General features: G+C 40.9%; 1 protein-coding gene across 4 annotated transcripts in view; it reads left to right on the forward strand.

The window, feature by feature from the left end:
- The first annotated feature begins 622 nt into the window (after window positions 1–622).
- sh3gl3a (SH3-domain GRB2-like 3a) overlaps window positions 623–15,603 on the forward strand; it is a 33,790-nt gene continuing 18,809 nt past the window's right edge. For all 4 annotated transcript variants that reach the window (XM_033990729.2, XM_055229281.1, XM_055229283.1 and 1 more), the window contains exon 1: window positions 623–822. In XM_033990729.2, coding sequence (XP_033846620.1) covers window positions 778–822 — 45 coding nt within the window. In that variant the 5' untranslated portion in view covers window positions 623–777. The remainder of the gene's footprint in view (window positions 823–15,603) is intronic.

The raw sequence follows: 15,603 nt of genomic DNA on the forward strand, positions 1-15,603 counted from the left end.
ACCTCCTCACTGTGAGGTGAGAAAATGAACCAGCCACTGAAAAAATACTGCACATTTAAAGGTTCTATAGTACACCAAACTTAAACAAATAAAACACATAAAAACATAAAAATAAAATAAATACATACATAAAAAAATAAAATAAATACATACATAAAAAATAAAATAAATACATACATAAAAAATAAAATAAATACATACATAAAAAATAAAATAAATACATACATTAAAAATAAAATAAATACATACATTAAAAATAAAATAAATACATACATAAAAAATACATAAAAAATAAAATAAATACATACATAAACAAATAAAATAAATACATACATAAAAAATAAAATAAATACATACATAAAAAATAAAATAAATACATACATTAAAATAAAATAAATACATACATAAAAAATAAAATAAATACATACATAAAAAATAAAATAAATACATACATAAAAATAATCACATAATTAAATGAATAAATAATTCTTCGGACTCTTAAATTTCACATTATAAGCTTTTATTTTGTCACGGTCTCGTCACTTCCGGTGCGGCGCGTGCGTCAGTGCGTGGCTCTCGTTCCTCGGATGTTTCGGCTCAGACTCTCGTTCCTGATGCGGGGAGCGCAGCTCAAACGCGGGGCTCGTGTGTGTCTTTCCCGGGGCACGTCCGTGTCTTAGTTTCCCGGGGCCGGTGTGTTTCTATCCCGGGGCACGTCTGTGTCTGTGGCTCGTGTTTAAGGCGCGTGTCTCGTGTCCACGCGGGGCTCGTGTAAAGATGTCAGTGGCGGGGCTGAAGAAGCAGTTCCACAAAGCGAGTCAGGTACGTCAGAAACATTTAAACTCTTTATTTATTTCACTCAATTTTTACGTCATTTCACACATTTTCACTTTTTATTTACGCTCGAGCTTCAGTTTCAGCGCGTGACGTGAAACTGTGTGGAAAGTGTGTTCATTTTATGTTTTTATTGTGTCTCCTGTGTCTGACCCGCGCCCCAAAGAAACTTTAAAGAGTTTAAGGCTCACAGAGAGAACAACACAACAACAACAACACAACACACAACAACAACAACAACACAACACAAGACAACAACACACAAGACAATACAACAACACACAAGACAACACTGTGTGGACCTGCTCCATGGAGACAACACAATACAACACAAAAACACAACACTACACAACTCAAACACAAACACAACACTACACAACACAAACACAACACTACACAACTCAAACACAAACACAACAACACTACACTAAACAAACACAAGACCACACAACACAACAACTTGACTGTGGGGAAACTTAAATATCGACTCACGAGAAATGAACAATGTTTTAAAAATGTGGACATGATGTAGATGAGTAACGAGTAAGAATGTGTGTGTGTGTGTGTGTGTCTGTCGGGGTGTGCGTGTGTGTGTGCGTGTGTGTGTCTGTGTGTGTGGGTGTGTGTGTGTGCGTGTGTGTGTGGGAGAGAATGTGTGTGTTTACATATAATGTAATGATGTGTTGTGTAACTGTCGTGTCCGTGGGGACTTCACACATGAGCCAATGTTCAAAACAAGAGTCAGACCTGAATGAGCCGACGTTTGGTTTAAATTCAGTTTTAACTTTTATACGTTTGTGTTTTATTGTTTTATTCTTTGTCTCTGAGTCGTGTTTTCTTCTGTTTGTGTTTGTTGTTTCTTCTCTTTAGTTGTAGATTAAATGTTTATGTTTAAATCTGCTGTAGAAATAAATCTTAACATGAGTCTGTTCAGTTTCAGACTTGTTCTTTTTTGTTTCCTCTGTGATTTTGTTTTGTAGTTTTCTCTTTCGTGGATTTGATGAAGACGAGTTGTTGTCGTTGTCGTTGTTGTCGTCGTTGTTGTCGTCGTTGTTGTTTGTGTTGAAACTTTTGGAGTGTGGCCTTGACTTTTTTCTTGTTTAAAGTAAAAATGATGTTGTTTTCATATCGTTGTTGGTCTCAGTAGAGCTGCTGTTAAACCGCACACTCTGCCCTCGTGTCCTTGAGCAAGACACTTCACCTCCATAAAAGAGTGAGTGTGTTTGGTGATGATCAGAGGCTGTAGACGCAGAATCAGCCACTTTTCCCCCAGTCTGTCCCAGGGCAGAAAGGTTAAACCTGTGTGTGTGGTCGAATCTGCAGCTCGAGGCTCGTTTGATGAAAACGACCAGAGCAGTCAGGGATTAAATCTGCGTCTAATCTTAATCTAATCTTAATATAATCTCAGTCTCATTTTAATCTCATTTTTGTCTCATCTTAATCTCATTTTAGTCTAATTTTGGTCTCATTTTAATCTCATTTTTGTCTCATATCAGTCTCATTTTAATCTAATCTCAATCCAATCTTAATCTCATTTTAATCTCTTTTTAATCTCATCCCAGCCTCATTTTAAATTAATTTTAATCTCATTTGAATCTCATCTTGATTTGTTGTTTTGTGAAACATATTCTCAGTCGATATGATAACTCACCAATAGAGAAGCACAATTCAGTTTTTCTGTTTCGATACCGATCGATATTTTCTGTGTATAGTCTGTGCTGATCTGATATCGGCCGATACAGGACAGTCTGAAAACAGTGAGATAAAAATGACCCAGTTTGTTTTGTGAAACCTGATTTAAATGTGTCTTTCACTTTGTCTCTGACGTGGACGACCGAGGGACGGAGACAAACAGCTTTGTACAAATGTAAAGTTTAATACTGTGAGATGTTTTGGTTCAACGTCGTCCAGTAAATCGTCGTCTTTAAACCACTTTATCGACTAAAACATGACGTTATTGTTTATTGTTTTACACGTTTAAGGTCGACTCTGACAAAAGGACGACTGTTTCTAAGAACGAACCTTTGCCCAGAGTTTAAACCGTGTTGTTGATCCAATACTGAGATAGAAAAGATAAAGACACAGAGACTTGAGTTCATCTGTGGTTCATCACAGATCGAAAAAAACAAACACAGAGATTTAAACTCGACATTTAAAAGAATCAAACGTAAAAAAAACACAAACAGGACGTGAAACCCAGACTCAAACCGTCCACAGAAACAGCCCTGGACACGTTTAAAACTCTGTCCTGTACACAATCTTTATGTCCACATCTGACTGTGGGCTGCAGAGGTCAAAGGTCGTGGCTCCGTGCGGCTCCTCGTGTGAGTCAGAATCGTCGGAGTGGGCGGAGCTCTGACTCTACAGCCGTGCACTTCAGCAGAAACGGTTTTGGTTTTGAGTCGTCGTTTTGTTTTGTCTCGATGAAAGTGAAAGTGAAAGTTTGTTTCATTTTGTTGATATATTTTTTTAGAATTGCTTTAGTTGGAATGTCTTTGGCTTTTACTGGTGGAAAATATTTCAGTCAGTTTGAAGATTCAGAGTTTGTGTGGAAACTTTTCTCACCAGTTTTAGATTTATCGTTTTAATGATCTGATTTATGTTTATGTGTCACACTGACCACAGGGGGCGCTCACACACTCTAATGATCACCTCTGTGGAGTCGGGTGACCTCAGGGCCCGGTGACCTCAGGGCCCGCTGACCTCAGGGCCCGCTGACCTCAGAGCGGGTCAGTGTGAGGATGTGTGTTCAGGCTTTAATAAACACGTCTGGTCACTTCAGGTCAGTCCAATGAAGACGATAGAGTCACATGACTGCATTAAAAATGGTTTATTTACTTTAAAATATTTATTAAAATTTTGACTCAAATCACCACAACATTTTAAACATTTTATTATTATTTATTCATTATTTGTATTATTTGTTTTTTTTATTATTTGTTTATTTATATTGTGTTATTTATTATCATTATTATTATTATTATTATTATTATTATTATTATTAGTATTAGTATTAGTATTATTATTAATTTTTTATTATTTTTATTTTATTTATTTATTTTTTTGTGAAAATATGTCTCCCTTCCATTGAGTCTCATTTGAAATTTAAAGTGTATTTGTATCATGTAGAGGGTTAATACGAACATTCAAGACCAAAATGAGTCTGAAGCAGCAGAGACAGAGAGAGGACAGAGATTATCAATAAAAAAAATTAAAAAAATAAATAAAAAATTCAAAATAACTAAAAAAACAACAACAAAAAAAACCAAACGTAAAAATAAATGAACCTAAAATGAATTCAAAATAACTTAAAAAAAACAAAACTCAAAATAACCAAAAATAAATAAATGAACTAAAAAAACAAACAAAAACTTAAAATAACAATAAATAAATAAATAAACTCAAAATAACAAAAAAATAATACAAATAAAAAAAATAAAATAAATACAAACATTTAAGACCAAAATGAGTCTGAAGCAGCAGAGACAGAGAGAGGGGAGAGTTTTTCAATAGAAAGTGAATTGGAGCCAGAGTTGATGGCTCCAGAGACACGCCCATGATCACTTCCTGTTTGTAGCGCGTTGCTAGCAGGTTAGCTCTGTGCTTTTATATAAACACTCTGTGAGATCAAGCGTCCCCGTGTTTATCCACCTGTGTGTTTATTTCAAAATGGCCGACGCTGTTTGAAGCCGATTGTTCGTCTCTGATCCAAAAACGTCTCTTGTTCCTGTCCGAACATTTACGCCAAAGTCCCGGTGTCCCCCTCCTAATCTGTCTCTGTCCACCTTCAGGAAACAGCTGTACTACCAAACCGTCCTGGTCCTGTGTATCGTGGTCACTCTGGTTCCTGCGAGGCGTGGTCAGCGTTGGTCAGCGTTGGTCTTTTGTGCGCGCTCCTGATAAGCCGTAGATGTGTAGTGCTGTTTCATATTGTGTTATTGTTCTGATGTTGTGCGAAAGACTCAGGAAACGACCGAGCGAATCAAACACGAGCTGCAGGTGGAGACAGGAAGATGAACCGCGGAGGGAAATGAGGTCATTTTGAGGTAAACGCCGCAGAGTTGAACTGAACATTTTCGACAAACTGGGATTATTACATTCAAGTTTATTTATGTAACTAAATTATCCAACTTTTATGTTTTAGAAGTGAGAAAATATTATGGATTTATGTGGTTTTATAGTTCCAAAACATTCACTACGACTCAACCTCAGACTGTTTATATAAATGGACATAGCTAACGCGCTAACCGATACTGAAATTATCTTATTTTAATTTAGTCCAAACTCATCCATGACCTCGTTTTACTTCAAACTGAACCACAGACCAGCGAAGTCACAGTTTTCCCGCACGTCTTTGGTCTAAAATCTCCAAAAAAAACCTTCATAAATCTCCTTTAAACACATTTAAACGGCGTCTGAGTCAAACGAAGTATCGACTCTGTGCGAGACTCAACACCGATCGCTCATACGCTTAAAGCTGCAAATATCGGCTGGATGTATCTGTCTCTGAAGATGACGCTCGGTTTATCTCACTTATCTAAAAATACTTGAGAGTTTTGTAAAAGTGTGAAACGTGCTGCGGTCGTGACTCACTCCTGATCTGTGTGAAACTGTGACTGACACAGAGAGAATATGCAAATAAAAGAGGTGACACATGGAGAACGTGCAACGGAGCGAGGTCCCTGCAGCGAGGTCCCTGCAGCCGTGAAAAACAGGCCTGATGTTCTGCCGCCGTTTAAATCCTGACCCTAAAAATGTCCAGTTCCACGTGTCACATTCAGAACGGACAGTGGATGTCGAGGTCACTGAGGTCCACTGTCCACCGTGAGGTCCGCTGTCTGGTGTGAGGTCTACTGTCCGGTGTGAGGTCTACTGTCCGGTGTGAGGTCCGCTGTCCGGTGTGAGGTCCACTGTCCACTGTGAGGTCTACTGTCCGGTGTGAGGTCTACTGTCCACTGTGAGGTCTACTGTCCAGTGTGAGGTCTACTGTCCAGTGTGAGGTCTACTGTCCGGTGTGAGGTCTACTGTCCACTGTGAGGTCTACTGTCCAGTGTGAGGTCTACTGTCCAGTGTGAGGTCTACTGTCTGGTGTGAGGTCTGCTGTCCGGTGTGAGGTCTACTGTCCACTGTGAGGTCTACTGTCCACTGTGAGGTCTACTGTCCGGTGTGAGGTCTACTGTCCAGTGTGAGGTCTACTGTCCACTGTGAGGTCTACTGTCCAGTGTGAGGTCCACTGTCCGGTGTGAGGTTCAACAATGACAGAAGTGAGGCCCCTGAGTCAGACCTCGGTGAAGAGGTTTGAGCTGAAGAAAATCTCATGAAACTGAAACTGTTTATGTAACTGTACAAGTGACAGTGACGTTGTGTCCTCGGGCAAGACACTTAACCACTTCTCCCCCTGTGTGTGTGTGTGTGTGTGTGTGTGTGTGTGTGTGTGTGTGTGCGTGGCTCCTGATTGGCTCTCTGGTTGCTATGATACTCGTCTCTACACCTGCTCCTGCTCTTCCACAGAAATGACCTCGTTTCAGCTCAAACTGAAGCACAGAGCAGTGACGTCACAGTTTTGCCGAACGTCTTTGGACTGAAGTCTTAAATTAAACCTTGGTGAAAGTGTTTATACGACGAAGCCCAGACCGGACACGTGACACGACGGACCTTAAACTCCCTCCGTCCCATTTAGTGTCGTGTGTGTTTTTGATCCTGTCGTGAACATTAGTGATGCTCTTCATTCTGTTTCACGTCTGACACCGACACGACTCTGACCTGGTCTAAAGTCGTTTCCTCGTCACACACAGACCTGGAGTTTTTGTTTCATTCTCACATGTTCAACACACAAACCTGCAGATTTAGAGAGTTCTTCTGTCAAACTGAAAACACTCTGTTCCACCTTGTGATGTCATCGTGTGGTGATACATGAGAGAAGAGGTGATGTCATAGTATAAAATCATATGTTTTAGTGATAATTATCATAAAAAAGACGGGAATTTGAAGATTTGTTCTTGTTCCTTTACTTATAAAACGTCTGTCCCCGTCGCGTCTGCACTTGCCGCATCCGCCCCCGTCGTCTCCGTGGCCTCCGCCCCCCTCGCCTCCGCCCCCGTGGCCTCCGCCCCCGTCGTCTCCGCCCCGCCCCGTCTGCTCTGGCTCAGTTTCGGTGCTTTACAGTTGCACAGACTCAGACATGAACTCAAGGCCTTTAGTGACATAATGTGACACACTGCAAGTTTAATGCCACACTGTGGAATTTTATACACAAAGTAATAAGTATCTCCATGACGACAAAATGTACCCTGCACTAGGAAAGTTACATGGTGGAACTTTAAAGACATATCTTGATTTACAGACACAATAGTGAAATAAAAACCCCAGGATCATGTCGAGGGTTAATACGAACATTTAACACCAGAATGACGAGTCGATGGAGCAGGAAGTGCACACACGATCACTTCCTGTTTGTAGCGTCTTGGCTAGCAGGTTAGCTCTGTCCATTTACATAAACAGTCTGTGGTAAAGTCTGTACCATGAAATATCCAAAAAGGTAAATACACAAATGTTGAAGCTGATCATTTCTATTAAAATACATCGTCAGTAATCGATAGAAAAGACTGGCTCTTGCACCCCCTTCTGGACGTATCACATCATCACATTCAAGAATCTGAAAACTCCTCATGTTTAATGTTGTAGTTATGTCAATTCTTGAAGATTTCGTCGTATTTTCTACAAACGTAACACAGTTTTATGTTGAGTTTTGTTTCAGGCTCTGTGTAAAAAAGTTCTTTTGAGGAAAAACGATAAAAACAGTGGTTTGTAGTTAGATTCTGTGTAAACGTCACCGTCCTCGTCTCATATCGTGAGTTCTGTTGATTTGGATTTGAATGTGTGTGACTTGTGAGACTGACTTCCTGCCGCGACACTTTCACTTTAACCACACACTTTGTTCACACGTTAAAAACAGATTTCACAAACACACAGAGGGTTGAGTTTTACAGACGCTCATGATGTTTTCACACCAAGAAACAAAGTCCAAAGATTAAGAGTGAAATCACATTTTTTTGTGTGATTTAAATCCTGCAGAGACATGAGCCCGTGTGAGTTTTGTTCTAAAGTCGACCCTGGATTAAGTAGAAAACACACACCAGTGCATTTTTACACGTCTGAATAGATTAAAAATGAAGATTCAGTTACGCAGAACATGTGAAATCGTCTCATCTACAATAACAGACGTGGACCTCTCTGTACATGTCACTCATTTAAAGCTGCACACTGTAACTTTTCCCAACTATGGCATTAAACCACAGACTGTAAAGACGTGACTGAGTGAGTGTGACTCCGCCCACAGCTTCTGCGGGTGTAGAGGATAATCATAGTATCATAGCGACCAAAGAGACGGCCCTTCTGCTTAGCAACGCTGTCAATCAAACCCGTTGCTAACGCTAATGCTAACAGGAGCGACCTCGGGGAAAGAAGGACCTGATTTGTCTGTTATTAATGTTCAGATCTTGATTTACAGACACAATAGTGAAATAAAAACCCCAGGATCATTTAAGACCAGAATGAGTCTGAAGCAGCAGTTAGAGTCGAGGGAACAGGAAGTGCGCACATGATCACTTCCTGTTTCGCACTCAGCAGCTAGCAGGTTAGCTACATTCTCGCGATGATGACGATCCTAACATTATTTCACTATTGTGTCTGTAAATCAAGATCTGAACATTAATAACAGACAAATCAGGTCCTTCTTTCCCCGAGGTCGCTCCTGTTAGCGTTAGCATTAGCATTAGCAACAGGTTTGATTGACAGCGTTGCTAAGCGCTCGCTCCCTGTTAAAGTGACCATACGGACGGGAAGGGGCGTTACCTTCAACAGCCTCGCTCCTGATTGGCTCTTCGGTTGCTATGATACTCGCGGTCAGAATTCTAAATATGAAACTCCGCTCCAGATTAGCTGCTATAACTGCTAGCCTCGATGCTACACTGTGGGTGACGTCACTTCTTTATTTAGTCTGAATAATGGGTTGTACATTTGAATAAACTGAATATGAATTAGATGTAAAACCGGACGTAGCTTTTCCGGTTTGAATTCGAGCGTTCCGCCGTGTGTAGAGTTATTTTGCCGCCGTGTCCACGCTCTTCTCTTTGTCCGTGTACGCGCTGATCTCTTCTGTTTGTTCTGCTTATCTGCGATGCCTCAGGACTCACTCTGAAACCATCTGAGACTCCACTAATCACCACATTAATTATTAACCGGCCAAATGACTGTGTGTGTGCGATCCTCAGGCGTCCAGAGCCAGAGCCAGAGAAACGAACTCCGTGACTCCACAAAAGTTTACAGTAAAGTCGTTAAGCTGCTCGTACAAGTCAGTTCTGGTCAGATTCCTGCTGGACACGGCCTTATATCTGTCTGAAGAGGGCGCTAACGACACTGAAGCTACTTAGACCTGTTTATTTTTGAGAGGGGAGTTAAAGAAGCTACTTTTGTGAGGAAAGACAACGCTTGGAGCCTGAAACATCATCTATAAGTCCATCCTCAGACCCAAAGCAAACAAATGCAACAAAGAGGACAACAGAGCGAGCCAGGATGCTAATAGGTGTGACGTTCTGTGTAATTAGCTCCTCGTTTCAGACAGATATAAGGCGGTGTCCAGCGGTAATCTGACCAGAAGAGGCTTGAAGTAAAAACAGACGAGAAACGATAATATTGAAACTCATTTTTGCAAAACTGAAACAAAAACCAAGAGCAGATTTAATCCACGACAACTATTTCAAATCTACAATATTGTTAAAAATCCTCATAAACAGCAGAATGAAACACTTTAGTCGTTAGTTTGAGTCTGTAATGAGTCGGACAAGTTATTTATTTAAACTTTAACACTTTAAATCTGATCATTTAGACAAAAAATAACTGAAAATGTCCCCGTACGTTTTGTGTTATTTTAGTTTTGTTTAAAGTAAATAAACCAATGATCCCAGCGTTTATGTTCGTGTGGCGTCTGTACGTGACCCCAGCGCAGAGTAAAGTAAAGTCTGTACTGCGGGACATTCAGGGCGGCGTCATCTCCGTGGAGACGAGCACCTTCACATCACAGTACGGCCGCTCTGTGTCCTGCGTCGTTTACCCACAGCCAGAGATCAATAGTTGGGGTTGGATTCCAGCCTCCTCCCTCTGAGCAGGTCCAAAGTCTGAGCTGCTCCCGACTCGTTTGTCTGAACCAAACAAAAGCAGCGCTGTGGCGTTTTCACCGTTTTGTGTTAAAGCCGCACGGACTTTTCTGGAAATTCAGCAAAATCAACGTTTTTCTGTGTGTTTGTCCCATGTTCTGACGCTGTTCCTCGTCAAAATCTCGTGTGAAGAGTCGTCCATGCATGTCTGAGTAATCTAGAGATCTCTCCCGGGACCTATTCAAACCCTCCTGTACGAGGCTCCGCCCACAAGCCTACATCACCCACGCTCCCACACGACAATCCTCCATAAATATACAAAAACATGACACAAAACAACACACTACAGCTTCACAAACCTGGTGTGATGTGCAGTAGTTTCATTAACGCTGATTGTGATGTGACGGCGCCGTGAAGGGGGCGGGGCTTTGGACTCAGCCACAAAAACGAAAGTGAAACTGATAAAACATGTTAATACTTTGATTTGGGCGAATTTAACATTTTCAAAACAATAAAATGAAACATGGATCTAAATATGTGAAGTGTCACAGTTAAAACAACAGAGAAGTAAATACCTCCTCTTTAATACAACATAGAAGTAAATACCTCCTCTTTAATACGACATAGAAGTAAATACCTCCTCTTTAATACAACACAGAAGTAAATACCTCCCCTTTAATACCCCATAGAAGTAAATACCTCCTCTTTAATACCCCACAGAAGTAAATACCTCCTCTTTAATACAACACAGAAGTAAATACCTCCTCTTTAATACCCCGTAGGAGTAAATACCTCCTCTTTAATACAACATAGAAGTAAATACCTCCTCTTTAATACAACATAGAAGTAAATACCTCCTCTTTAATACAACATAGAAGTAAATACCTCCTCTTTAATACGACATAGAAGTAAATACCTCCTCTTTAATACAACATAGAAGTAAATACCTCCTCTTTAATACAACAGAGAAGTAAATACCTCCTCTTTAATACCCCGTAGGAGTAAATACCTCCTCTTTAATACGACATAGAAGTAAATACCTCCTCTTTAATACCCCGTAGGAGTAAATACCTCCTCTTTAATACAACAGAGAAGTAAATACCTCCTCTTTAATACCCCGTAGGAGTAAATACCTCCTCTTTAATACGACATAGAAGTAAATACCTCCTCTTTAATACGACAGAAGTAAATACCTCCTCTTTAATACAACAGAGAAGTAAATACCTCCTCTTTAATACGACATAGAAGTAAATACCTCCTCTTTAATACGACATAGAAGTAAATACCTCCTCTTTAATACGACATAGAAGTAAATACCTCCTCTTTAATACAACAGAGAAGTAAATACCTCCTCTTTAGTTGTTGATGTTCGGATAAAATGAGCTTTATCTTATTTGAATATTTGTTTTGGGGGTTATTTTTACGATGGCACCAGAGCGTTCCGTGTGTGTTCCGTGTGTGTTCCGTGTGTGTTCTGTTTGTGTTCCGTGTGTGTTCCGTGTGTGTTCCGTGTGTGTTCCGTGTGTGTTCCGTGTGTGTTCCGTGTGTGTTCTGTTTGTGTTCCATGTGTGTTCCGTGTGTGTTCCGTGTGTGTTCTGTGTTAGCGTCACTTTAAACTCTTTCGTTACTTTGCAGGTGACACACATGTACTCTTCCCGTGTTTCTGTACATGTCCCTGTGTGATGTGACATGTTACATAATCTCTCGTCCTGCTGCACATGTGCTCAGACCCACAGTGTGCACGGGCCCCTCCCTCCTGCTCAGACCCACAGTGTGCACGGGCCCCTCCCTCCTGCTCCTCTGTGGGGCTCATAATCATTACAATGACAGTGACGTCTGTGGAGCGGAGGCTCTGTTTGTTTGGAACGGAAGCATCAGAACAAATGACCCCACAGTGACGCTAACAGGGCCGATCTGTCTGTTATTAATGTTATTTAGATTTACAGACACAAAAGTGAAATACAAACATCATGTAGAGGGTTAATACCAACACTTTAAGGTCAGAGGTTACACAGAAAGTGATGGAGCAGGAAGTGTGTCCATGATCACTTCCTGTTTGTAGCGCGGCGGCTAACACGTTAGCTCTGTCCATTTGAATAAACAGACTGTGGTGTAAATAGATCCAGAGATTTGGCTTCAGTTCATCAGAGAAATATGAGCAGCTCAGCTTCAGTATAAACACTGTAACTCTGAAGCTGCCTGTTTCTCTCTATGTCGTTGCTGAAGCTGCCTGTGTTTCTCTGTTTCTGTTTGTTGGTCGTGGTATTTTAATGGCGGTGACAGTTTAAATGTTTGGAAATCCTGTGGGAGAATGGAAACAATGTGTGAGACGTGTCCCAGTGTGAGGGACGTGTCCCAGTGTGAGGAGTGAGACGTGTCCCGGTGTGAGGAGTGAGACGTGGGGTGTGACTGATTCTCAGATGCTTCATGTTCGTGTTCACATTTGTGTTAAGTAACTGTTGTTTATCCATGTTGCAGTTCACTTGTTTGACCAGTAGATGGCGCTGGTGTGTTTGTAATACCTGTAAGAAAATGTATTTGACTCGTTTTCTTTTACACATTTCATATTTAAGTTCCTCTTCATTTATAAAACCATAAAAGTGATATTTTTTATTTGGAACAATATTGTAAATGTTTAGTTTGTCATACGTTTAGTTTAAGGTCATGAAAACTACTTCCTGTTTTCCCGGTTAGCCTTTTACGCTAATGCTAAGTCTGACCTGACGGACGATTTAAGAAACGATAGAAAAGTAAAATATAAAGTTTCAGTTCAGCGTTTTGTTTACTCACAGGACAAAGTGTTGTGTGTATTTCCGTGCGTCATGTGGAGTTTTGTGCGTACATTTGATTTGTTTGCTCGTTCTGATTTGAGGTGAAGTAAGACCACAGTAAACATCAGTGAAAACAACTCTGTGTTCCTCGTGTTTGTGGACATTATGTTACATTAGCGTAGCGTCTCTGATTAACTGAACCAGACAGTTTGTTGTCTGTGTGTTACGTTAGCGTTAGCGTTAGCGTTAGCGTGATGTACTGATATTCAGCCTGTTGTTCCACATTTTATTATTATTATTATAACTTGACTTTAAAGATAAAATGTCTGTTCTTGGTCTTGGATTTTGTTAAATAAATTTCCCCAAAAAACGTATAGTCCAGAGCGACTTATATGGTTTTTTTTCTTGATTATTTTGCATTTTTGGCGTGTTTGACTTTTATTTTTTCTTCGTTATTATGTATTTTTTGGCTGGTGCGACTTATACTCCAGAGCGACGTATAGTCCGATAAATACAGTACACATTTTAAAGACTCACTGTGTAGTTTTTCCAGTGGAGGGTGTGGCTTGTTTCCCAGGAGACGTTGGTGCTTTGACTGAAAAAAACTACAAAAAAAAAAAAAGGTTTTATACATAATGCACTTTACATTTGAAAGTCTCAAAATGCTACAGTGTGAAGCTTTAATAAAACACAAACAGAAACAACAACAATAACAACAGTAAAATGTGAAATGTTCCACAGTCGGGCATTAAACTGATCTGTCTCTGTGGAGACGAGCAGAGACGCCACCGGGCAAGTTACAGCTCGGCTCTGTGAAGAGTCACACCCAGACACAGTAAGAATGAAAAGATAAAGGTTTAATGCCACACTGGGAAACATTCCGGGTAAAGCTTTAGCGTTTCCGTGGAGACGAGCAGGCGGCGAACCCCAGAGCAGAAAAAAGTGACGTTTAAACGTTTTTTACATAAAACTCAGATGTTTAATAACGTCTGAATTTATCTTATTAAAGTAAATCAACGCTCAGGAACATGACGTCTGTGTGTGTGTGTGTGTGTGTGTATGCAGGTGGGGGTGTGTGTGTCCATGTGGGGGTGTGTGTGTGGGGTGTGTCGGGGTGTGTGTGTGTGTGTATCCATGTGTGTGTATGCCTGTGTGTGTGTGCTGAGTGTCGTTCCTGTCCTCTTCGTCTCCTCCGGCTCTGGGCCTGTGTGTGTGTATCATGTGTTGTGTGTGTGTGTATCCATGTGTCTGTGTGTGTTGTGTGTGTATCATGTGTTGTGTGTCTGTGTGTGTATCCATGTGTGTGTGTGTTGTGTGTGTGTGTGTGTTGTGTGCGTGACTCTTCGTCTCCTCCAGCTCTGGGCCTGTGCGTGTATCATGTGTTGTGTGTCTGTGTGCGTGTGTGTTGTGTGTCTGTGTGTGTGTATTATGTGTTGTGTGTCTGTGTGCGTGTGTGTTGTGTGTCTGTGTGTTGTGTGTCTGTGTGTGTGTATTATGTGTTGTGTGTCTGTGTGCGTGTGTGTTGTGTGTCTGTGTGTGTGTATTATGTGTTGTGTGTCTGTGTGCGTGTGTGTTGTGTGTGTGTGTGTGTCTGTGTGCGTGTGTGTTGTGTGTGTGTGTGTGTCTGTGTGCGTGTGTGTTGTGTGTCTGGGCCTGTGTCGACGTGTTTCAAACCAGAACTTCAGCTTTTTCTGCACAAACGTCCTCTGTCCCAGGACCAGAGCAGATCTGTCACTTTGGTACATTTTGGTTCATTTTGGTTCATTTTGGTTCATTCTGGTTCATTCTGGTTCATTCTGGTTCTTTTTGGTTCTTTTTGGTTCATTCTGGTTCATTCTGGTTCATTTTGGTTCTGTCCTTAAGTTTCAGACAAATGAGACGAAGCTTCTGCCTTTGACCCACGATTTAAAACCAAACCGTTTCTACACGTCTGTCCTGAAGCTGCACACGTCCCTCTGATCACAAACTCTTACGTCACTTTAAACTGACCCAGACCTTCGCTTCACCTAAAGTTTCTTCACTCTGAAACTTTGGTCCAGTGACAGAATTTAATTAAACTGTGGCGCTGAGACCGTTTCTTGTTCTACCGGGACGAGACGAGGACAAGTGTGAACACGGCCCCGGAGTCTCGTGTGAATCTGAACACGATCAGTCAAGTGTCCTAATCCTCTTAAACCTGCGCCTTTTGGACAAACGCAAATTACCTGTGTGTGTGTGTGTGTGTGTGTATCTGTGTGTGTGTGTGTGTCTGTGTGTGTGTCTGATCTCCTCTGTCATTAACCTGTGACTGTCTTCCAGGCCACAGGGGGCGCTGTGACGTCAGTTTTAAGAGTAAAGTTTGTCTCTTCTTGATTCAGCTTCATTTGGATGTGATTAGTTCGGGCTTCAGCAGATGAGATGATGAATTATTTTTACGCTGAGTTCTTCTTCTCTCAAACTGAAAACACTCTGTTCCACCTTGTGATGTCATCGTGTGGTGATACAGGAAGTGCTCCACTGTGTTTTTAAACTCCACACACCTTCATTTATAGAATCATTTGGATCATTTCTGCTGATCTGGATCTGTCAATCTCCTACTGAACTAAAGGTAAAAGGAGCTCTTATTTTAAAAAACTCCCACTTGATGACATCACAAGGTGGAACGTCGCGTTTTGAGGTTTGGAGATGTGACAGACTAATAATAAATGAAACAAAACACGACTCCAGGTCTGTTTTTGATGCGATAACAACGTTCTAACATGGATTAAAACTACAACAGTCAGTTTTTGTGACATTTGAGCTTTAATGACAAAATATTCCTTTTTTTTTTTTTCATTATAAGAATAAATAAGTTGTTTTGTGCG

This window comes from Periophthalmus magnuspinnatus, chromosome 3 (genome assembly GCF_009829125.3).
Source record: "Periophthalmus magnuspinnatus isolate fPerMag1 chromosome 3, fPerMag1.2.pri, whole genome shotgun sequence".
NCBI lineage: Eukaryota > Metazoa > Chordata > Actinopteri > Gobiiformes > Gobiidae > Periophthalmus > Periophthalmus magnuspinnatus.